General features: G+C 45.3%; 1 protein-coding gene across 2 annotated transcripts in view; it reads right to left on the bottom strand.

Moving 5' to 3' along the window:
* Window positions 1–781: 781 nt before the first annotated feature.
* TNFAIP2 (TNF alpha induced protein 2) overlaps window positions 782–24,906 on the bottom strand; it is a 33,285-nt gene continuing 9,160 nt past the window's right edge. Inside the window, exons 3-13 of one of the 2 annotated variants that reach the window (XR_013977813.1) lie at window positions 22,188–22,827; window positions 19,973–20,087; window positions 17,023–17,145; window positions 14,148–14,248; window positions 13,264–13,365; window positions 11,442–11,562; window positions 9,651–9,773; window positions 8,051–8,206; window positions 5,542–5,663; window positions 1,204–3,211; window positions 782–1,163 (exon numbers count right to left, since the gene is read on the bottom strand). Coding sequence is in view for 1 of the 2 variants with exons in the window: in XM_080974107.1 (XP_080830233.1) it covers window positions 3,073–3,211; window positions 5,542–5,663; window positions 8,051–8,206; window positions 9,651–9,773; window positions 11,442–11,562; window positions 13,264–13,365; window positions 14,148–14,248; window positions 17,023–17,145; window positions 19,973–20,087; window positions 22,188–22,827 (1,742 nt within the window). In the remaining variant the exon portion in view is untranslated. Of the gene's footprint in view, window positions 3,212–5,541; window positions 5,664–8,050; window positions 8,207–9,650; window positions 9,774–11,441; window positions 11,563–13,263; window positions 13,366–14,147; window positions 14,249–17,022; window positions 17,146–19,972; window positions 20,088–22,187; window positions 22,828–24,906 lie in introns of both variants that reach the window. The other variant, XM_080974107.1, reaches the window with a different exon arrangement.

Genomic DNA, 24,906 nt, shown 5'->3' on the forward strand with positions numbered 1-24,906 from the left:
AACATACATTCTTCACTTTTGCATAGTTAAAGCCTTGGTCCTAAAACCAGTGTCTCAGACCTCTCTGGTGACTGTATATTTGGCTTCCTCTGCTGAGGCTTCAGGAAGCAGAGTGGGGTCTTTAACTCATGCTCCTTGGCATATTGGGGATGTCCAGTGTGCAAAGCGAGAATCTTGGGTTGGTGAATCTAACAGTGGTGGCAGCTTTGAGGGTTGGGTTACACTGAGGTGACCGGTCCTGAAAGACCTACACTGGCTCCCAGTACGTTTCCGAGCACAATTCAAAATGTTGGTGCTGACCTTTAAAGCCCAAAATGGCCTCGGTCCAGTATACCTGAAGGAGCGTCTCCACCCCCATTGTTCAGCCCAGACACTGAGGTCCAGCGCCGAGGGCCTTCTGGTGGTTCCCTCCCTGCGAGAAGTGAGGTTACAGGAAACCAGGCAGAGGGCCTTCTCGGTGGTGGCACCCGCCCTGTGGAATGCCCTCCCATCAGATGTCAAGGAAATAAACAACTATCTGACTTTTAGAAGACATCTGAAGGCAGCCCTGTTTAGGGAAGTTTTTAATGTTTGATGTTTTATTGTGTTTTTAATATCCTGTTGGAAGCCGCCTAGAGTGGCTGGGGAGGCCCGGCCAGATGGGCGGGGTATAAGCAATAAATCATTCATTCATTCATTCATTCATTCATTCATTCATTCATTCAGCATAGACAGGTGCTGACCTGGGTTTTGGGCCAGGCTTGAACTGTTGTTGGGTTGAAATAAACGACAGACGAATGACAAGGTGTCATACGGGAGGCATCTCTCGAGCATGTCTCGGAGAGTCCCTTTTATTGAATATTACAGCATTACCACATATGTGCTTGTTGCTGATTGGTTAACATGAATACAGTGGTGCCTCGCAAGACGAAAAGAATCCGTTCCGCGAGTCTCTTCGTCTTGCGGTTTTTTTCGTCTTGCGAAGCAAGCCCATTAGCGGCTTAGCGCTATTAGCGGCTTAGCGGGCTTAGCGGATCAGCTGATAAGCGGCTTAGCGGTTTAGCGGATCAGCTGATAAGCGGCTTAGCGGATCAGCTGTTAAGCGGCTTAGCAGATCAGCTGATAAGCGGCTTAACGGATCAGCTGTTAAGCGGCTTAGCGGCTTAGGATCAGCTGATAAGCGGCTTAGCGGCTTGAGAAAAAGGGGGGGAAAAGGAAAAAAACCCCGCAGGAACTCGAAATACATTTTCGTCTTGCGAAGCAAGCCCATAGGAAATTCGTTTTGCGAAGCACCTCCAAAACGGAAAACCCTTTCGTCTAGCGGGTTTTCTGTCTTGCGAGGCATTCGTCTTGCGGGGCACCACTGTACAATGCAAGGGCATTAATCATGAAGGTTGGGAAAGGGAGCACATGGTTACTAGTGATTGATATTGCATGACTTGAAAGAACATAACAATCGCAGTCCGTAGATGTGGTCAACAATGCATTAAGAACAGGTCAGGGTGTGATGTTTCATGAACTCAATGTGAACTGTTCAGAACATTCTCAGACCCACGCGCAGAGGCAAAAACATCCCAGCAAACTGTGATCTGGTGGGCAGCATTAAAGAGAAAGAAATCCCCTTGACGTTGGTGGGTAGCAAATACTCTGGTCTCCCTAAAGTGTAAAAATCCATGATTTAATGGCATCCCAAAAATTTTGGTCCCATGTTACCCAACAGTAGGACCTGCCCTGTCTTCAAATTTTAGCTTCCAGACTTTTTTCCCTTTCCTGTCTTACTTCTGGCATTAACCACGTCTCTGTTCTTGCTTTCCACTTTCTCTAGGGGGCAAATTCTAACCCTTGGCTTTCAAAACATGCTCCTAAAAGCTGGAGGATGGGAAGAGATCAACGACACCTTTACTAAATATTGTAAGTGCATCTTTATTTTGTACAACTCGGTATACAATGACAACATGGGATGCTTTAACTAAAAAAACAGACAACCACTGAATAGCAAAACAATCACTATGGACCAGGAGACTGACAAGCAAACACTGAAGCAACATCTGTACAGTGGCATATTTACAATCGTTTTATAGATACATTAACAATATTATTAATATTAATATTATTATTATTAACATTTGTATCCTGCTTGTTCCAAGCAGCTCAAAGCAGCGTAAATGAAAATACTTCATTGATTTTATGACAATAACCTTGTGAGGCTGGCTGTTTATCTTATTTACAAACTGCTCCACAGACTGACGCCATCAAAGTGGTTTACAGAAAGGTTTAAAAAAAGAGAAATGAAATTCAAAAAGAAAAAGAAAAAAGAGAGAGGCTGGGACAGGGTGTCTTGCCTGAAAACCATCGTTTGTGGCCGAAGCAGAAACTTGAACCCAGTTCCAAGTGTAGCATCTAATCCCTAAACCACACCAACAGCAATCCTGATATCACACAGACTGTCATTAAGATGCTAGTACGTTATCAATACAAACTATCGAGCAAAACATTGCAATTTTACATGTGGTTTTCACAGTCATCTACCTAGAGCCCAAAAGGGCTTTTCACCGAAGAAGCAGCTTTTGGGAGTTTCTACTTCATTTTGTTTTTAATAAAAAAAACCAAGACCACATTCCAAGTGCTATTTACATTTTGAGGACTTTTCCATTTTCCTCCATCCATTTTACAAAGGATTCTTTCTATTCCCCTTTAAGGAAGAAACATGTGCAAAGAGTTACTGCGCTTTTCTGTCAAGTGCTTTAACAAGGAACAGTAAGCGAAGGCTTCCCTTTGGCATCACACCAGCACCACCCAAGTGAGGTAGCCTGACAGAGATTCCATCCCATTTTCGAGATGGGGAAAACTGAGGCGGCAGAGGAAATGCTGGAGACTTCACAGGCCCTTGAATCTGGTGGGACCTCTAAGCCAACTTCCATTTTATCCTGGCATTCTGGTAGCAGCATAAAGATCAAGCCGCTTTTCCCAAAACTAGGACCCGGGGTTGGTTTTTGAACTATGTGGCTGAGTCTGGAAGGAGGCTGGAGCTGAATTCAGGTCTCCCATGAATGGCAGCTGTTTGAGTCAAGCAAGAGGCAACAGGCAAGCTCATCACACCCTGATTGTTGAAAACAAGTGTTTGTGGGGCAAGGTAGCAGTTATGCCGATGTCCAGCACACTCAGGATGTTTCTGGTTTCATTGCGGGACAAGTTTCCTTTGATGTACAAGATGGCGGAGAGGTGCTCCTTGCTGTCAAAGAGGAAACACGGAGCGTCAGAATTTGAAAGGATACAGCAACACAGAGGCAGTAGAAATATTCAACGAAAGAGAGCAAATCTGGGACTCCCAACTCTCTGAACTCGACTACTGTCCCTGATTTATCTAAGAACCTAAGAAGAGGCTGCAGGAATCAGGCCAATGGCCGATCTACTTCAGTATCCTGTTCCCACAGGGGCTGACCAAGATACCTGTAGGAAGTTTGCAAGTAGGCCGCCGAGACCATATAATACCGGTTCTGAAAGACCTACATTGGCTCCCAGTACGTTTCCGAGCACAATTCAAAGTGTTGGTGCTGACCTTTAAAGCCCTAAATGGCCTTGGTCCAGTATACCTGAAGGAGCATCTCCACCCCCATCGTTCAGCCCGGACATTGAGGTCCAGCACTGAGGGCCTTCTGGCAGCTCCCTCACTGCGTCAAGTGCAGTTGCAGGGCCTTCTTGGTAGTGGCGCCCCCTCTTCAGATGTCAAGGAAAAACAACTATCTGACTTTGAGTAGATATCTGAAGGCAGCCCTGTTTAGGGAAGTTTTTAATGTGTGATGTTTCATCATGTTTTTAATATTATGTTGGGAGCCGCCCAGAGTGGCTGGGGAAACCAGAACTCTGCAACTTTTCCTCATAGGAAAGTTAATCTACCCCCTTGATCAATTTGGTTGCCCTGCAGATGAGAATATTAAAAGATACACGTATCGAATAGTGTTTCTACATGTCTTTCCTAGCAGGAAAGGCAGCAAGTGACGGGATGTGACTAAAAGAGGAAGGACCTTGTTGTTCAACAGGTATTTCCTGTTGGGGGAGTTTACAGCCAACATTGCAGTTCTCTTGACATTAACTCTGCCTCCTGTGCTCCTGTACTCATGAGGACTAGTGGCAATCAGTATGAGAGGCACCCTTTTAATGCATGGGATGGGAGGGATTGGCACTCTAATTTAGAGTATCAATTCGCCAGCAAAATGCCAGGTGTGGAAGTGTTTCATTGAAGTGGGAATAGATTCCCAACCTGCAGCTAAAGCACTGTGATACCACTTTAAATAGACATAGCTTCCACAGAGCTGCAATTCCCAGAGTTCCCTGGGAAGAGGGATTGATTGTTAAACTGGGAATTGTACCTCTGTGAAGGTAATAGGGGTCGCCTAGAAACTCTCAGCAGCTACAATTCCCAGAATTCTTTGGGGGAAACCATGACTGCTGCTAGATGTTGGAAAACTGGCATTGTGCTGGACACAGATACTAGAGTACGGTCAACAGCATTGACTGGGAAATTAATAAGCCAGGCCAGAGTGGCAAAGGGAAGACACAACCCCTTTTCCTTTTATAACATGTGGCGAATGTTTATTGAATACGTAAATTGTTCAGACGGAGGCAGGAATCCACCCAACACTCATGGGAAAATGTGGCGTGATCTCTTAGACCAATCAAACAAAACTTTATTACACAGCATGACAAAAGTCTGTAATTTTATCAGGGCAAGTTATTTGTTGTTTACTGTTGTAACAATTGCTTTCTCAAAATGTATCGCCTGTACCATGAAAAATAAATAAAAACATTACAAAAAAGGTATGATTGTGCTTTAAAGGTGCTATAGTGAACATATGGCCTAATTTAGGCTTCGCCAGGCTACGTCTGGAAGAAGCGAGAGAAGCGAGAAGCGTTTGTTGAGGGAGCAATCTCATGCTTTCACTGCTCTAGACCTCCAGATGTTTTGGGACTACAACTCCCATCATCCCTAGCTAACAGGACCAGTGGTCAGGGATGATGGGAATTGTAGTCTCAAAACATCTGGAGGGCCGAGTTTGCCTATGCCTGCTCTGTGAAGATGGCAGGCATGTGATTATATCAGCAGTTATGTCTGCCTGCTGCAAAAACGTCCTAGCTGGATTATACTACTCAAGTTTACCAAATCTGTGGTGTCTTATTTCATGGGGGTGGTGCTGAGGCAGTGGCTCAAAGTCAGCAACCAGCTATCTTACCCAAGTGTGGCACTGCTGCCACACTGGCTCAAAGTTTCCAAGTAACCCAGGAGTTGCCAACCTTTTGGGGCCCATGGGTACATTTGGGCACCACCACAAATTGGCTGCCATGGGGCGCAAACCCAACCCAACATGCACACTGGACCTCACAAAGCACAATAAAATACCCATTTCACAGAAGGCAAACTAGTGAGGCTCAGGGATGAGGAACCTGTCCAAGAAACTGAATGAACAATTCTATGTAAGCCCCAATTACATCTGAGGAGATCTACATAGGGTGGTTCTGTGTTGGCAACCCGAGAAGTGAGGTCATAAATTCTTTTCCTCTTACCTGATATCTGGATATTTACTGGCAAGCATTCCGACTTCAACCATGACGGTATCTGTACCTTGGAGTTTGATGATTTCAGCCAGGCTTGGGAGAGCATAACCCAGCCATTTGGCAGTGGACCCCTATCAAGTTAAAAAGACCACATTGAGTCAGTCAACATGCAGATTCCCAGATAAAAATTAGGCCACCCATATACTCAAAATATAGAATCACAAGGCTGGAAAGGGCTAGACTGCTATGGAGACCTTGAGACCCTCAAGGCAGAGTCCCCACCATATTTGAAAAAATCTGCTCAGGAGATTCTTGGCAGACAAGCCATATTGGAAACATGTCCCATGAAGGCAAACAGGTTGAAAACTATGTTGCTATTTATTTATTCTGCTAAAGAACATTTCAAAACACACACTTCAACTTTTGCCAGATGTCGAATATCTGGCACCCTCAAAATGTCCCCACCTCTTCAGCTCATGTTTCTTGCATCTCAATACCCTGCCCTATAAAAGTACACAGAAATTCTAGACTGCGGCACTCTACATTTCACACCGAAGACATGTGGATATGAAGACAGACATCTGGCTCCATTATAACCATGATACCAGATTATACATCTTAAATAATATTATAACAGCTTAATATACAGATGTGATGTGGTATATATCTTGCCAAAGATATGTTTTGCTAAAATTTGTTCACTGGAAGCCAAGAGTTGTGAGTTGTGAGACATTGCTGGGCTCAAAGATGAAGCAGAAGGCTGAGATGGAGGAGGAGGAATCAGAGAATGACCTGAGGGGGTTGAGGCCAGGGCACAGAGGCTGGAAGAGATGGGATGTGGCAGCCCTGGCTGGGGAAGCAGGCATCCCATTTCCCTTCTTCAGCCCTGGAGACTGGAGCACAGCAACAGAGGGAGAGCACCAGCCCACCGTTAGAGGTAGAGGAACCAGGGGCTGCAGTGGGGGGCACAGCCTGGGTGGCGCATCCGTCACTGGGAAGAGATGCACCCACCTCAGTTTAGTCTGCACACTCAACAGTCTCGCAAGGCCCAGGAGCCTCATGAGGAAGTTCACCTTTGAAGCTTGGTGGTTGAGCATGCCAACTTGTTTGGACAACTGCGTGGCTTTCATGCAGTTCTGACCTCTTCCTTGCCCTGATCTTGGACTCCTTAAACTTGGACTGTGGGTTCTAGTCCGGTTAGCCTCCCCTTTCCTGCCATTTTTGTTTGTCAACTCTCTTGCCTGTGCATGTGTCGGGATGATCCACACCACACATTTAAAGCAAATGGCTTCCCCAAAGAATCATGGGAACTGTAGTTTGTTAAGAGTACAGAGAACGACAGTTCCCAGGATTCTTTTGGAGAAGGCATGTGCTTTAAATATGTGTTGGATGTGCTTTAAATGTATGATTTGGACCTGCCCTTATTTGGAAATGAGGATGTCAAACAAGGCTTATTCCCAACCATACGTGCTGAGCATTATGCACAAAAAATGCTTCATAGCACCTAGCGATGGGTGACTATCAATTTTGATTTTTTCTAATCTTCAGTCCTCCACATTTGCCCATCAGTTTGTGATTACTTTTTTATATATATATATAAATATATCCTCACAAAAATTCACCGACACTCTGGTGTGAATTTCTCCTAATATATAGATTTGTAAGCGATTTTGCCCAACACAGGAATTTTTGCAAATAGTCTTCCCCAAGGCAATGCAATTTTGTACATTCTTTTCACAAAGATGTGTATTCTTATGCACACACTACATGGGTACATGCATTTCTGTACACATTGCTTGGCTGGAGAACTGCATGGCAACATCTGGAGAAGGGTAAGATTCGAAGGATGGCTGTGCTTCATTTCGTGCATTGTTTCAGAAAGTGAAAATTAGGTAGGTTCATCTTTAAATGCAAACTGAATCACATTTCTCTCTCATCCTTTAAAGCCCTATACGGCCTAGGACCCTCATACCTACGGGACCGCCTCTCCTGGTATGTCCCACAGAGGAACTTACAGTCTTCAAACAAAAACATCCTAAAGGTCCCAGGCCACAGAGAGGTTAGACTGGCCTCAACTAGAGCCAGGGCCTTCTCAGTGATGGCCCCGATCTGGTGGAATGCTCTGTCACAAGAGACTAGGGCCCTGCGGGACTTGACATCTTTCCGCAGGGCCTGGAAGACAGAGCTGTTCCACCAGGCCTTTGGTTAGGGCACAGCCTGACTCCCTCCTTTGGCAAACTTCACAGAACTTTAGCCTAATGGTTGCCATCAATTTGAGTTGAATTAATTTTAATGAAATGATTTTAGAATGTCGTATTATTTTATTGTTGTTAGCCACCCTGAGCCCAGCTTCGGCTGGGGAGGGCGGGATATAAATAAAATTTTTATTATTATTATTATTATTATTATTATTATTATTATTATTATTATCATCCCTAACAGCATGCAGCAGTAGCTTGTTAAATGTCAGGGGCTGCATGTTGAGACCGAAAAGCCCATGGTGAAAAACAAGACTTACATTCTCTAAGCAAAACGTGCACAGAATAGAGGCATGCTGTTGGACGAGCTCAGACAAGTTCTTTTGCAGTTCTGGGGTCCTCAAGCTAACCTTCTTCTTCATAAGCCTTGAAATGTACTCTTGGACCAGAAAGAAGTGAATTTTCTCAATGACAGCCTACAGCAAAAGAAGCAAGTAGTTAGTCCTTTGCGATCAGACGAAGGAGAGAGAAGACACACACAAATCAATATAGCTTGAATTCTAAAAATACCAAGAGAAAGACTTTCCAAACTTGCCTAACTGGTTATTCTGAAAACAAACTGGTTTTTATAATTATCTAGAGCAGGAATGGGTAGAAGGCAGATTGGGGTTTACTGGAAGATCTCCTGAGTGATCTGTACTGGATTGCAAAGAATTTTTGTTCCCGTTTGTTTAATGATAGCAGCAACAAAACATCTCTCTAAATTATATAGCTGAAATGCAGAAAGCTTTTTTTTTGGGGGGGGGGGTGTTATTGAACTGTAACCATGTTAGCTTACGAGCTCTCTTAATAGGCCATAATTTGTTCCAAAAAGACTTCAGAAAAAATAAACATTGAGTGAGTTATGACCGTGAACGATGTACAAAGCATAAGAACTATCAGATGGGAACCATAAACTCCTCCCCCCCCCCCCGAAGAGTTCCTGCTGCACGTTGACTGTTGGCTCTCATAATTAACTTCATTAGCTGGGTAGATTATTTTAAGAAGACAAAAGTAGGAAATTTGAATGCATGACCCTTCCCTTGTGAGTTTACATTGGCTTTTTGGAACGAAAAGCAAGCTTTCAAAGGAAAAGGGCTCTTGTGGTTTGGTCAAGCCCTTGAGCTTCTGAAACTGAAAAAAGGTCAAGGACAACAAGCAGTAGAGAAGGATAAGTGAGCACAGCTGGTTTGGTAGGCCAAGGAATTGAAACGGAGGAAGTCTCTTCTTTGAGCCAAACTTAAAATGCTCGGCAGCAGATCTAGAACTGTGAATGCTGGATCCCTGCAGAATATCAACAAAGGGTGGTTTAAACCCTTTCCCCAGCCTTTCACTTCTCCCCTGAATTTCAATATATTTTCACCTAGTGCCTCCATCCTTTTCTTTTGGGTTTCTGGGAGCAATACCTCCAGTCTAGGAAGTCTTTTTAAATTTCTCCAACACTACACGGTGCACTACACTTATACATAAGGGAAATGTGTGCGTACAGCATCAAAAACAAAGCCTTTCTCAGTTTTAAACTCTCTTATAAACTACAGTGGTACCTTTGTTTACAAAATTAATCCATTCCAGAAGTCCACTCTTAAACCAAGGCGTTCTCAAATCAAGGCGTGCTTTCCCATAGCAGCGGGGGACTCAATTTGCAAATGGAACACACTCAACAGGAAGCGGAACATGTTCTGCTTCCAAGGCAAAGTTCACAAACCAAAACACCTACTTCCGGGTTTGCAGCGTTCTTAATCCAAGTTGTTCATGAACTAAGCTGTTCTTAAACCAAGGTACCACTGTACTGCCCATTTTCAGCCTTAGGCTAGAGGAACTGATTAATCCCAGTGCCGGTCTTTGAAAAAACATAAAACTTCCTCCTTTTCATTAGCTTACCTGGCGAAGAGGGTCTTTGAGAGCTCTCAGCGTAGAAACATGATGTATGGCGGTTGCTATGATTTCATCAATAATATCAGTGCAGGAAGCCCATTTTCTCTGGGTAAACTTTCTAAAAATAGGCTGGGGGAAAGTTCAACACAAGAGCAACAGTTCAGGTTTTGGAACAGAATTTCCTACATTTGCATTTTGCTACTTTTGCACATTAGGAAAAAGGAACTGAAAAGTCTTTCAAAATATGGTATGTTACATTACTAAGATTGGCGAGGGCAGGGCAACCAGTAACCTCAGACAATTCTCACTAACCCTTCTCCTTCCAGGCTGGGTCCATCACAACAAGGGTGGCTAGATGCAAAGAGGGGACAGGACTCCTGCACTGTTAAGAGTTGTGCAGAAGAGGGAATTTTAGCAGGTGCTATTAAAGGCCCAGGAACCCCTTCCTCTTTTTCACCTGGCGGTGCTGACTCCAGATACGGGGTGGAGGCCTTGGGCAAGAAGACCCCCACCCTCTGTCTTATTCCCCTATCAGTCTGTTGTTGCCAGCTCCTCCTCCTCTGCCTCACCTTGCGACAACTTGCTTCCCAGACAGAGACAATGAGCAAGCAGGCAGTGGAAGCTCCTTCTCACTTCCATCCAGTACGGTTGTTTCCTTGCTCATCCCATTTCCTCACCAGATCAAGCCGGCTGCAGTGGCGAAGAGGAACGGCAAGAACAGGCTGACCTTCTCCAGGCTTGTGGGCGGTGCCGGCCCCATCATTAGGCAAAGTGAAGCAGCCGCCTTAGGCGGCAGGTGCTGGGGGACGGCAACAATAGCAGTCTCCTGGCTATTCCTCCTAAGCCCTGGGGCTGCTCCTCTCTGTTGGAGGACAGAGACTAAGCTGCCTGTCAGTAGAGTGGAGGATGTTATTCTGAAGTGTTGCCAGGGCTGAAGTAAGATTCAGCCACTGGTACAGTGGGAATAAGGAGAGGGTGCCATCGTGCCTGTTATGTACTGAGTTGAATAGGATCCAAAATGCAGCAGTCTGATTGGTCCTAGAACAACAGGATTCAGAATGCAGCAGTCTAATTGGTCCTAGAACAATAGTACTCAGAATGCAGCAGTCTGATTGGTCCACAGGAGCCACCCAGTCCAGCTCCAGGTGGAAGTGAATCCGCAACCTGATTGGCCTACAGGAGAATCCCGGAAATAGCCAATCACGTGGGGCCCATTGTGTAAATAAGGTATATAAAGCAGACATTTTGGGGGAACTTCCATTCCTCCTCACCACTATGAGCTGAATAAAGAGCATGAAATCCACACTCGACTCCGAGTATATTTCAGTGCCCTTTGCCTCAGACAATAAAAAATATTGGCCAACGGTTGATGCCCCGGCCCTGATGCATGAATGGCAGAAGGGAGGAGAAAAGCAAGAACCAAGTTCTTATTGCCCTTTTTGGACGCCTTATTCATTATAATTTGTTTTGTATTTTTTTTATACTGCCCTCTGCATAAGTTTCCAGAGTGGTGAGTTATTTCTTTTAATCCTCTTTCTATGCATACCCTTTAACTGGCTGAGTGGCGTTGTCCTAGGAGCGGCATTTCTGCCACCTTCAATATACTGTAGTAGAATCACAGAATTGTAGAGTCGGAAGGGACCTCGAGGGTCATCTAGTCCAACCCCCTGCCTTGTAGGTGTTTTTTGCCCAACGTGGGGCTCGAACTCACAACCTTGCGGTTAAGAGTCTCATGCTCTGCTGATTGAGCTATCCACAGGGCAAACCCAGAGGTGTATCACACAGCTGTAGGGTTACCTGCAGTTCCTGAACCACGCATTGAACGAGCACATCACAGCCAGCGGTCTCAATGTCACTAAGGGCATTAACAATTTTCACTCGGATATAGTCCTGTCCTGAAGTTTTTTCAGCGTGGGACCTGGAGGAAAGAAAGAAAGAAGCTGTGGTTTGTCCTGCCATTGTTTCATGATGTCACTTGCTGCCTTTAACTCTGCTCTTGCAGCCGCAGTTGATGAACTCATAGAATGATAGAATTGTAGAGTCGGAAGGGACACCGAGGGTCATCTAGTCCAACCCCCTGCAATGCAGGAATCTTTTGCCCAACACGGGGCTCGAACCCACAACCCTGAGATGAAGAGTCCCCTGCTCTACCAACTGAGCCATCCTGGTAAAGGTAAAGCTAAAGGTAAAGCTAAAGGTAAAAAGGTAAAGGTAAAGGTAAAGGGACCCCTGACCATTAGGTCCAGTCGTGACCGACTCTGGGGTTGCGGCGCTCATCTCGCTTTATTGGCCGAGGGAGCCGGCGGACAGCTTCCAGGTCATGTGGCCAGCATGACTCAGCCGCTTCTGGCGAACCAGAGCAGCACACAGATACGCCGTTTACCTTCCCGCCGGAGCAGTACCTATTTATCTACTTGCACTTTGACGTGCTTTCAAACTGCTAGGTTGGCAGGAGCAGGGAACGAGCAACGGGAGCTCACCCCGTCGCAGGGATTCGAACCGCCGATCTTCTCATCAGCAAGTCCTAGGCTCTGTGATTTAACCCACAGCGCCATCTGCGTCCCTTGAGCCATCCTGGTAGAATGCAGATAAACCCAGTGCCATCAAATTCCTAAGCAATGGTGCACCCCCCCCCAGCATTAACAAATTATGTTTGCTTGCCTGTAAAGTGCCACAGGGCCCCTTACCTTGTCATGTAAGTCTAGCAAACTAAATTAATGGATTTATGGCAGAGGTGGAGCTTCCCTCTTAGCCAATATACAACATCGAATAATAATAATAATAATAATAATAATAATAATAATAATAATGATTTATTTATATCCCACCCATCTGGCTGGGTCTCCCCAACCACTCTGGGCAGCTTCCAACAAAATATTAAAATACAGTAGTCCATCAAACATTAAAAGCTTCCCTAAACAGGGCTGCCTTCAGATGTCTTCTAAAAGTCTGGTAGTTGTTTTTCTCTTTGACATCTGGTGGGAGGGTGTTCCACAGGGTGGGCGCCTCCACCGAGAAGGCCCTCTGCCTGGTTCCCTGTAACTTATGTAACAACACAAAACCACTCTGCATGTGCTCAGGGGCACCCTTAAAATGCCTGGTGTGGAAAACCATATTAGGGAAAGTGTTCCTTCCTATTTATGAAAGGAAGGTTGCGCCTTTTTTCAGATGGTACTTGGGAGCTGCATGTTTGACTTGCATTCAAAATAGGAATTAAAAAAAAATATATAATTGGGTCTCCACTGAAACACTGCAACCCACCCTGCAGGGATGTAGTCTGGCACTGAACCATTGGTGAAGTTCATCCGTTTGACCATATTCATTACATAAACAAAGCTTCCGTCTTCTGGAATTGGGTTGGACAAAATGAAGTATGAATCATTTTATAGATGCTAGTCACTGATATGTCTGCAGAGGCACCCAGTACCGGCCACGGGGAAACATGGGATTCCGGCCTAAATTAAGACTGGCTGACCCTCTGTGACAGCCTTTGCCAAGCTGGTGCCCACCAGATGTTTTGGACTTCGATTCCCATCAGTCCCAATTCTCACAGCTCCCATGTACTTGACCCTCCCACTATGCGTATTGCAGAACGATATCGTTGCCATTCATTACTTACCGAAAACCCAAGCAACTGTTCATGTTTGTAACTACTGTCGCTTCAAAGTATTGGTTGTTGTTCTTCTTCTCCCTCATGAAAATGTCCAGTGCCTTCTTGTAGCTAGAGAGCCAGTGGGGGAATGAGATAAGGGTTAGAATGTTGGCATCTGTATATAATTCGGCATTGATATAATGAGGCTATTATTGGATTATGGTAATCGAAAACTAATAAAATTTATTATTGAGAAAGCTGGCATCTGGTGCTGGTTTTCACCATTAAAGCCCTTCATGGCCTAGGACCCTTGTACCTATGGACTGCCTCTCCCGGTATGCCCCACGGAGAGCCTCAAGGTCCATAAATAGCAACACCCTAGTGGTCCTGGGCCCTAAGGAAGTCAGATTAGCTTCAACCAGAGCCAGGGCCTTCTCAACACTGGCTCCGGCCTGGTGGAACGCTCTGCCTCATGAGACCAGGGCCCTGCAGGATCTGATTTCTTTCCACCTGTAAGGCAGAGTTGTTCTGCCTGGCCTTTGGCTTGGAGCCAATTTGATTCCCTCCCCCTCTTCCTTTTTTCTTTTCTTTTCTCTTCCTGCGACGAGGCTACATTTTAACATTTTAATGTTTCAATATTTAATGTTGTATTTTAATTTTGTTTTTAAGTTGTATTCATTCAACTTGTTTTTATTATTGCTTGTTAGCCGCCCTGAGCCCGGCCTTGGCTGGGGAGGGCGGGGTATAAATAAAAATTATTATTATTATTATTATTATTATTATTGTTGTTGTTGTTGTTGTTATTATTATTATTATTATTATTATTATTATTATTATTATTATTATTATCCGATTCAGAGCCTGCGCTGACATGATCTGAAATGCATTCCTTCGTGACCTTGCTATCCTACCTTTGCAGAAAGGCCAGGAGCTCTTCCAAAACCAGCGTTGACATTTGCTTGCCAAGCTCTGCGGAAATGCCTTCAGCTTCTTTCTGTTTGTTGTGGATAATCTAAACACACACACACAAAATTCCAAGAGTCACCACTGCAGCTCCTACTTTAATATCCGGCAATCCGTAGTTAAGAACATAAGAACAGTGGTGGGCTGGATTCCAAAGATTCCACAGACTTGCAGCGCTGGGAGGGACCCTGAGAGTCATCTAGTCCAACCCCCTTCAATGCAGGAATCTTTTTGCCCAACATGGGGCTCAAACCCATGAACCTGAGATTGAGAGCCACATGCTCTACAGACAGAGGCATGGATGGACCAGTGGTAGCCTCCCCTCCTGTGGTTTCAAGCAACATGTGTTCAGTTGCTCTGATTCTATGATCATTCTTTATTTATTAAATTTGTATACAGTGTGTTCTTAATAGAGAGCACGTGTTGCGGTGGGGTCTAGCAAGCCACCCCACTGTTGCTGGGCAGATCTGTTTGGATGGCCACAGGCTATGATTGGGTACTTGTGTTTCTGGGGAGATTTCGATGTTACCAATTTGTGGGTTGGGCTCAAAGGTTTTAAATATTGGGCACCCAGCTTTGGGCTTTCTCTTTTGCTGGGTGCACCGGATCACCCGCCCACCCTCCCTGAACTGGGGATTTTGCGCTTGACCTTGCTATACCTGTCATGGGGTCGCCTGCTTTTGGGGCAGGGGTCTGGTAGGAATTTTGTCCATTTGGCTGATGGGTGGGAGCCATTTGGTTTTTGCCTACTGCATAGCAAATTGTCACAACTTGTAAGGTTTGCGGTTAGGCATTGGTTAAAAAATTGGTTGGTGGAGGGGTAAGTGCCTACCCTTCCAATGCTGGTGTTGCAAGGGAATTCCGTTAAAGGAATCCAGGGGCTTGCCATGCTTTTGTCCAAGTCCCTTGCATTGGGCTTGGGCCGCGCAAGCCTCTGGGAGCATGCGGGGAGAGGTGAGGGTCTGGTGCCCAGCTTCATTTCTCCCCAAAATGTTTTCCCTTTCTGACTTCATGGGTGTGCAAATGTCAGTCTGTCCCCGTGCGGGGTCAGATAAAGGTAAAGGTAAAGGGACCCCTGGCCATTAGGTCCAGTCATGACCGACTCTGGGGTTGTGGCGCTCGTCTCACTTTATTGGCCGAGGGAGCCAGTGTACAGCTTCTGGGTCACGTGGCCAGCATGACAAAGCCACTTCTGGCGAACCAGAGCAGTGCACGGAAACGCCATTTACCTTCCCGCCAGAGCGGTACCTATTTATCTACTTGCACTTTGATGTGCTTTCGAACTGCTAGGTTGGCAGGAGCAGGGATCTAGCAATTGGAGCTCACCCCATCACGGGGATTCGAACCGCTGACCTTCTGATCTGCAAGTCCTAGGCTCTGTGGTTTAACCCACAGTGCCACCTGCATCCTGCGGGGTCAGATAATTGCAACCAATGCCTAAGCAACCACTCACATTGCTTGTATTTTAATAAAGTTGTGGCCAAAATCATGTCAAAAACCTTAAACAAAAATTATGTGTGATGTGTGAGTCATAGGGGTGGCTTGGGGACCTCAACATGCAACACCCTTCATCCGAAGGTCTTAGGTTGGCTATCCTTCTCATTCCCTCTAAGTGCAAACTCAGATGGTTGAGTGGCAAGCAGTAAGTCCCGTTCAACATACACAGAATTGTGCTTCACTTCCCACTGATTTTAACGGGATTTAGAATCGTAAGAGTTGGAAGCGACATCCTAGGTCCTCAATCCACTATTCCAGCGTTCCTCAAGCGCATCCAGCAATGCACTGGATCGGGGAATGTGGCTGTGCAATATAATAAGCACATAGGGGATAAAGGAAAATGGCGACAGGAAGGAGGGAGGGACAAAAAGGGAAGAGGATGAGAACTCCTGCCCCCTGCTTCACTGCTATTTTCCATCAAAGGTGGGACTCTGTTTCACTTGGTTCTAGATATGTCACCTCTCTGGCCTGACCAGTTTATATCCTCAGCTGATCTCTGGCAAATGTAACAGAGATTAATCAGATAAATTTGAGGTGGCACAGTCAAATAGCATTTATTCCTGTTGCAGAAAATCTGTAGAATAAGGCCTTCTAAGATGAGGGGTTTTTTTGGGGGGGGGGTGCTTCCGTATCTCAGGAGACAAATTTTATTGACTTCTAGGATCTGTTGGGATTGACTGACATAATACTAAATCCAAATTTTAATTCAGGCAAGGGCAAGTGAGATACGTTCCCTATGAAGGAAAGTATTTACTGTATTTTTTGCTCTATAAGACTCACTTTTTCCCTCCTAAAAAGTAAGGGGAAATGTGTGCGCGTCTTATGAAGCAAATGCAGGCTGAAGCCAGAACAGCAAGAGGGATTGCTGCTTTCACTGTGCAGTGATCCCTCTTGCTGTTCTGGCTTCTGAGATTCAGAAATTTTTTTTTCTTGCTTTCCTCCTCCAAAAACTAGGTGCGTCTTGTGGTCTGCTGCGTCTTATAGAGTGAAAAATACGGTATTTTAAACAGCTGATGGTGTAACTCTGTGTACAGTGGTATCTTGGGTTACATACGCTTCAGGTTACACACTCCACTAACCCAGAAATAGTGTTTCAAGTTAAGAACTTTGCTTCAGGATGAGAACAGAAATCGGGCTCCGGCGGCGTGGCGGCAGCAGAAGGCCCCATTAGCTAAAGTGGTGCTTCAGGTTAAGAACAGACCTCCGGAACGAATTAAGTACTTAACCCGAGGTACCACTTTATTTCTCTCTCTGTGTGTATTTCATATATACCAAACACGTGCGCGCGCGTGCACACACACACACACGTATGACATATTTTATTACCTGGATGGCATCTATATGAAGTTCACTGTGATAGTGACCAGCTAGTTTTGGTGGCTCGTTTCCCTCTGCCCACTTCTGGACTTCCAGTTGCAGACAGTTAGCCAGGGAGCGTTTAGCAGCATCCTTTATAAGGAAAGAAGAAAACACCAAAACACAGATTAGCAGCAGTGTTCATGTTTCAGTTACTCTGTCACCAATCGCAGGGCCAATCAAAAGTGTCTGAAGGGTCTTAAGGTCTAGGATTCAACTTTAAGTTGGCCAGATGCAAAAAAGGGCGGGACTCCTACACATTTAGTTGCATCGAAAGGGACATTTCAGCACAAGTAGCTTCTACACAACTATTAAAGGGCCAGGAGCCCTGTCCTCCTCTTCACCTGTTCAGCTGTCCCCTTTGGGAGGGAATGAGATTTGCTGCTATGAGCTGTTTCACCTGTCTTTTGTTTGCCTGTTCACATGGAATGCTGTTTGTGATTGTACACAGTGGTACCTCAGGTTACATACACTTCAAGTTACATACGCTTCAGGTTACAGACTCTGCTAACCGAAAAATAGTGCTTCAGGTTAAGAACTTTGCTTCAGGATGGGAACAGAAATCATGCTCTGGCAGAGCGGCGGCAGTGGGAAGCCCCATTAGCTAAAGTGGTGCTTCAGGTTAAGAACAGTTTCAGGTTAAGAACGGACCTCCGGAACGAATTAAGTACTTAACCTGAGGTACCACTGTAATTATCATTTAATGTTCTGAATACTGATTTTAGAGTGTTGTTATTTCCTGTTTTATTGTGTGTTTCCCTAGCCTGGAACTATATACGGTGAAGGGCAGATTATAAACCCCATTTTTAAAAATTCTTCAAACAGTAATAACAAATTCTCACATAGAAAGGTGGCATTTGTATGCAGGTGTATTTTGATGCATTGAATAGAATGAAAGTTTATGAGTCATGTTGGAGGGGAGAGCACATGTACAAATTCAACACTTTGTTTGTTTTGTTGCTATTTTGTTAATGTTGTTAATATTGTTTTATAGATATGAATGCTGTTGTACTTTGTGAATCCTATAATATGATTTTTGATGTAACTGTGATGTTTAGCTTATTTTTTGGTTGTTTTGTTAATAGGGTTACATAAATGGTAATTGTTTTATTTGGGATTTGGGATTGTTTTACTGATGATTTGTTAAGTATTCCATACTGAAGGAAGGTGAGGACAGGTGACCCCACCTAGGCCCGAAGTCCCCCCCCCAAAGCAGGCTCAAAGCTTTTCAAAATCATTTTCTCAGCAGCTAAGCATCTGCTCATTTGCTCTGCTGTTGCAAGGCAAACCGTTACTTTTATCAGTACAAGAAGGCTTCAAAAGGCTAATGAATAGACTCTGTCAGAGCAGGCCTGAGAACTGACTTTTATCTCATTCTAGTTGCAACATCTTTGGACATGCTGAACCGCTCTCATCCCCCTTTCCTAGGAAGGGTGCCAAGAGTCCAAGAGTCCAAGACAGGAGCTTTCTGTACATGCTCAGGAAACCTCAACATGGGGCAGGACTCCTGAGGGAGGAGAAAGGGGAGGGAACTGGAAGGGGAATATATACTCTGTGCATATGACTGTGAACTCGTGCATGTTTTTGTGAACTATCACACTTGCTCCTTCTACCAGTTCATGGATGGTAGAAATAAAAGCTTTTTCTCCGAACTATTCCTTGAGTGTCTGTTGACTCCCATCTCCCTTTCCCGGGCGCAATATTTTTCTCGCTCGAGGGCAAAGCCTCATAAGGCTACAATACGATTTATGTTATTTTTATATTTTGTTTGTAAGCTGCTTTGGAACAAAAAGTGGCATAGAAAAAGAAGAAGAATAAAAAAGAATCCCTGCTTCCACAACCACTAACAAAAATAGAACATGGATAGTTGGGAAAAAGAAGAAAGAGAGAGAGATTTTCTTCCAATTAAGCTCCTATGTGCTTGGGAGAATGTTTGCAAGGCATTTTGCAAATGAAAATGGTGCAATTTTCTGCAAGTCACCTCTTCCCCTTTAGACAGTCTTCCAAGTTCTTCTGCAGCAGGAGAGGTTGTGACCTTGCACAATCACAGCAGTTCCCAAGCTCCATCTCACAATTCTCCCTCCCCCCCAACACATACTTTCATTTCACATACAAGATAATAAAGAATAATAATAATAATAATAATAAAAATAAAAATAATAAATTGTATTTATACCCCGCTCTCCCCGGCCAGAGCTGGGCTCAGGGCAGCTAACATCAGTAAAATTACAGTAAAAACATAATAGGGGAAAAAAACACCAATTTAAAATAGAGGTTAAAATGCAATTTAAAATGCAGTCTCATTTTAATAGTAGCCCATAGATCAAAACCATAAGGGGAGGGAAACATAAGGGTCAGACTGAGTCCAAACCAAAGGTCAGGCAGAACAGCTCTGTCTTGCAGGCCCTGCTGAAAGATGTCAAGTCCCACAGGGCCCTAGTCTCTTGTGACAGAGCGTTCCACCAAGTCGGGGCCAGCACTGAAAAGGCTCTGGCCCTAGTTGAGACCAATCTAACCACCTTGCAACCTGGGACCTCCAAAATGTTGTCATTTGTGGACCTTAAGGTCCTCCGCGGGGCATCCCAGGAGAGGCGGTCCCGTAGGAACGTGGGTCCTAGGCAGTCACATTATTTTAGCGCAGGGAATCTGAGCCTGCCCTGAGCACCAGCTATGGTTGGACTCGAGCTCACATCAGCGGACAATTGTGCCTGCCTTGCACGAGGCCTGGCCAACTCCTATATTGCATGACACACCCTCTTACTTTGGGATCTCCTATTACAACACAATAGGGGCCATAGTAAACATAGCAGAAAGTGAAAAGGTGCTCTTATTTGCTCAAACACAAACTGGGTGGACTACAAAATCCATTTTGTAACAGTGCCTGGACAGATTACGAATAAAAAACAAACAGGCCTCTTACCACTTCGTTAGTCAGGTACGCCACTTCAAACTGTTTGATCTGCCTGAGCGGCAAAAGGCTTCCAAGATGGGCTTGGTCTAAGTCTTTCACTAAAATGGGGTGGTTTCTGATTTCACTGAAATGACAAAAGAAGATCACATTCACATCCCTTGCAGTTCATTGAAGCTGATTATTCCGATTCCAATTCCCAAAGAAAAACAGATGTGAAAGCAGACTTGACTGCATAGCCACAGAATACTTGGCTCCAATGTGAAGACGGTCTACGTTGCATAGCCAGTGTTTTTACATTTCTGACTTGTTCACAGCCTTGAGCAAACAGTTGATCCAGCAAATTCTTTATTGGGGACTCAAGGACAGTACTTTGCATGAGGCACTGAAACAGTGGTGGGGAAAGGATTTTAAAGAACCCGTTAAGAGAGTGGAATGGAACTGCTTTTCAACACACAAGAAACCTGAAAGGGAATTGGAGTTCAAGTGAAGTACAGTGGTACCTCGGGTTACAGACGCTTCAGGTTACAGACGCTTTAGGTTACAGACTCTGCTAACCCAGAAGTAGTACCTCGGGTTAAGAACTTTACTTCAGGATGAGAGCAGAAATAACGCAGCCGCAGTGGGAGGCCCCATTAGCATCAGGTTAAGAACGGTTTCAGGTTAAGAACGGACCTCCGGAACAAATTAAGTTCTTAACCCGAGGTACCACTGTAGTCATAAGGACATAATAAGAGCCTGCAGGATCAGGCCAAGGGCCCATCTAGTCCAGCATCCTGTTCTCACAGTGGCCAACCAGATGCCTGTGGGAAACAGGGCCTGCCACCCTGAAGCCAAATCTTAGGGGCATGTGAGACCCCCATAAGTGCCCCATGAAAAGACCCCAGTGATCAAGGTGGAGCACAAGGAATCAGGCAGTCTGTAAGGAACTTTGGGTCCAAGTTATATAGGGCTTTGCGAATTAACACAAAAATTTCAAACCTGACCTGGTGGCAATTGGGTTACCAGAAATATTTGAAATGTTTAGCCATAACCCCATCTCACTGCAAACCATTGCTTAATGATTCCCATTAGAATCAAAATGGGTGTCTCATACACCCACCCACCCACCCCATATTTTTCTGTTTATAAGACAATATTCCCCCCCTATTTTTTCCAAGTTTAAAATTGGGGGGGTTGTCTTATACACGGATTGTGCATATGGGGGAGTTCTTTATTTGGAGTCCCAAAAAATAGGGGGCATGTTATACATGGTGGCGTGTTATACAAGGAAAAATACGGTATATATTTTGTCATCACCATCAAAAGCATCCAAATATGCAGCAGCAGAACATGCCACAGTCAATTGAGCCCTGTCACCCCATTCTGATCAACGGAAGAAAGGAGACTTTTTCATATACTAGATCAGACTACGAACAGAAAGCTGTTCTGCTCAGTTCCTGTTTGCCCTGGCTCAGCCTCTCTTGCATTGGACACCCCCCCCCCACTAAAACATGCCTACATTTCATTGGATGCCTGGATTGTTGAAATTCTGCTTCTGCAGTTCCTTAACCTTCAGAACCAGCATTTTTCAAGGGTGTGGGACAAAAGCCTGCCATGCGGAAAAGGTAGCCTCAAAGCCCTAGTAAACATGTGAAACATGTTTTCGAATCTCATCCCTCAATTCCATTTTCTGCAGTGCTCCTTCAGCATAACTCATTTTGAGTGCAGAGTGTAAAGGGGAAGGTCCAGAATAGCTCGGTAGTAGAGCACACTCTTCGCATGCAAAAGGTAGACCTGATACAGTGGTACCTCAGGTTACATACGCTTCAGGTTACAGACTCCGCTAACCCAGAAATATTACCTCGGGTTAAGAACTTTGCTTCAGGAAGAGAACAGAAATCGTGCTCCGGTGGCGCGGCAGCAGCAGGAGGCCCCATTAGCTAAAGTGATGCTTCAGGTTAAGAACAGTTTCAGGTTAAGAACGGACCTCCAGAACAAATTAAGTTCTTAACCCAAGGTACCACTGTATCTCTGTCTGAAACCCTGAGAGCAATTGACAGTTAGATGCACTAATGGTCTGACTCTTTATGAACCAACGGTTTGTTTGAGGCAGAATTTGGATGGTAGATGTTGAGATGTGGGAAAGAGGAAACGGTTCAGCCAGTGAACAGAGAGGCACACTGTCTGCTTTTGGGCTGGCCAGACCTGCAGCGTAACCCGGACACAGGGCAAAACCGCTACTTACTTTGGATAGATATTCTGCACCCAGGTGAGGAGGAGGTAAGTGTCCTTCCTGCCCAGTTCGAACTGGGCAACCATCTCGATCTGAGAAGAGAAGCACTTGTGGTAGAACTGCGCATAGGTGCTGCACACTTGGAAGTCCTCTGGGTAATGGCACTTGATGTATTTCACCACAGTGATCAGGTCATCTTTCATAGCCTTCCCCATGTGCAGGAAGCTGTGGGCAGTTGTCGAGAGGCCCTCGTTGCTGTCAAACGGAGGCTCTTTCATTCTGTCGGTTACGGACTCCTGGACTGTACTCCTCCACTCATCCTTCCATCTTCTGGGCTGGCAATGCGCAGCTTTCCCAGATGCCTTTTCTTCCAATGTGCACCTCCTGTCCTCCTCCACCTGTTCTGCTACTGTCCTCACTGCATCCCTCAGGAGTTCTGGCTCAGCCTTTGCGATACTAACAGACGACCGGATGATCCTGAGGACCTCTTGCTTCAAAAGTCCAAACAGATCTTCAATTTCACTCTGAGGGTCGACATGGTCCTCTTTGCGCTTGCTGCCAGAATCACTGCGCCATTCCCTCTCCATGGCCAGGAGATGTTGGCTGGCATCAAAGAATCTTTGATCTTTAATCAGCTCCCTGATTTGGTCAGCTGGCAAAACAAAAGGAAGAACAACTTGGTACCCAATAACATGGAGATTCAAATTTCATTTGTCCATGCATTTAACTTACATCCTGCAGTAATAATAATAATAATAATTTTTATTTATACCCCACCCTCCCCAGCCAAGGCTGGGCTCAGGGCGGCTAACAAGCAATAATAAAAACAAGTTGAATGAATACAACTTTAAAACAAAATTAAAATACAACATTAAAATATTGAAATATTAAAATATTAAAATGCAGCCTCATCACAAGAGGAGAAAAGAAAAAGGAAGAGGAGGAGGGAATCAAATTGGCTCCAAGCCAAAGGCCAGGCGGAACAACTCTGTCTTACAGGCCCTGCGGAAAGAAATCAGATCCTGCAGGACCCTGGTCTCATGAGGCAGAGTGTTCCACCAGGCCGGAGCCAGAGTTGAAAAGGCCCTGGCTCTGGTTGAAGCTAATCTAACTTCCTTAGAGCCCGGGACCTCTAGGGTGTTGCTATTTATGGACCTTGAGGCTCTCCGTGGGGCATACTGGGAGTACAAGGGTCCTAGGCCGTAGACATATGCACAGCTCATAATTTGAGAGTAGAAACGATAGATGTCTTGTCCCTGTTTCCAGCAATTTATATTATTGTTTCCAGCAACTGGTAGCCAGAGAGAATGTGATCTTGCCAGGACTCTTCCTCTGCCAAGGGAGTCTTCAGACATTACAATGAGCTCAAGACAGTGAACATGGGACTGTCATGCCTGACTTGGGGTGGGTGTTTGAGTTCCTGCCTTAGCGTACACCAGAGTTTCCCAAACTTGGGTCTCCAGATGTTTTGGGACTACAGCTCCCATCATCCCTGACTACTGGTCCTGCTAGCTAGGGGTGATGGGAGTTGTAGTCCAAAAACAGCTGGAGGCCCAAGTTTGGGAAACCCTGGTGTACACTGAGGATGTGTACACATCACTAGCTTAAAACACAGCGAAGTCGATGCTGCTGCAGCATTTCAGATCACTTCTGCTTATCATTATGATGTTCAGTGTGGCTGGATGTATTTACAAGTTGCCAACTCTTTGTCCACACCAGTGGGCAGATAGAGGGCATGGATGGCTTCATATGCCTTAAGTTTTCAAATGGGATAGAAGCTGATTTTAGGGTGGAATGCATCAAAACACACTATTTCTCAAGAAACTGCACGACAGAGGCGGCTTGTGACTCATGTCATGATCACATGCCTTCACAAACCAGCAGTGGGAGTGCCCTGGGTATATATACAGGAAAGCAAGGAGTCTCACTGATCGCCGAAGAATTGATGCTTTTGAATTATGGGGCTGGAGGAGACTCTTGAGAGTCCCATGGACTGCAAGAAGATCAAACCTCTCCATTCTTAAGGAAATCAGCCCTGAGTGTTCACTGGAAGGACAGATCCTGAAGCTGAGGCTCCAGTACTTTGGCCACCTCATGAGAAGAGAAGACTCCCTGGAAAAGACCCTGATGCTGGGAAATATGGAGGGCACAAGGAGAAGGGGACGACAGAGGACGAGATGGTTGGATAGTGTTCTCGAAGCTACCAGCATGATTTTGACCAAACTGCGGGAGGCAGTGGAAGACAGGCGTGCCTGGCGTGCTCTGGTCCATGGGGTCACGAAGAGTCGGACATGACTAAACAACAAGAAGGAGTCTCACAGTTTTCCAAGTGCCTTCAGAGCAGAATTGGTAGTGCCATTCTCTTATGTTTCTGAAAGCCTGGCATCATAGAGAGCCCTCGCTATTCTCCAGGCCTCGGAGAAGGGAAAAGTCTCTCTTTGTGCTCTCCCGGAGCAAAAGTGGTGTTCGCCACTGGCGAGCACATTTGTGGTTCCTTGCTTATTTCTGTAAAGCACTTAAAAATGCTAACTGTGGCAGGCTGCAAGATCTCGGAGGGGGTGTTCACATAAACCCCTAAACTGCTTCCTGCCTCTAGCTTCAACACCTGGAGCTGTGGGTCCTAATGTGTCCTCACTCCCCTTGAGTCTATGATTCCCTGCAAGTAGAAAATGAGCAAAGCAAGCAAAGCGTTGAGCTGGAAGATTTCCCCTGATGTGCTAGCTTTCTTTTT

Source organism: Podarcis pityusensis (assembly GCF_964106645.2).
Source record: "Podarcis pityusensis genome assembly, chromosome: 1".
In the NCBI taxonomy this organism is placed as follows: domain Eukaryota; kingdom Metazoa; phylum Chordata; class Lepidosauria; order Squamata; family Lacertidae; genus Podarcis; species Podarcis pityusensis.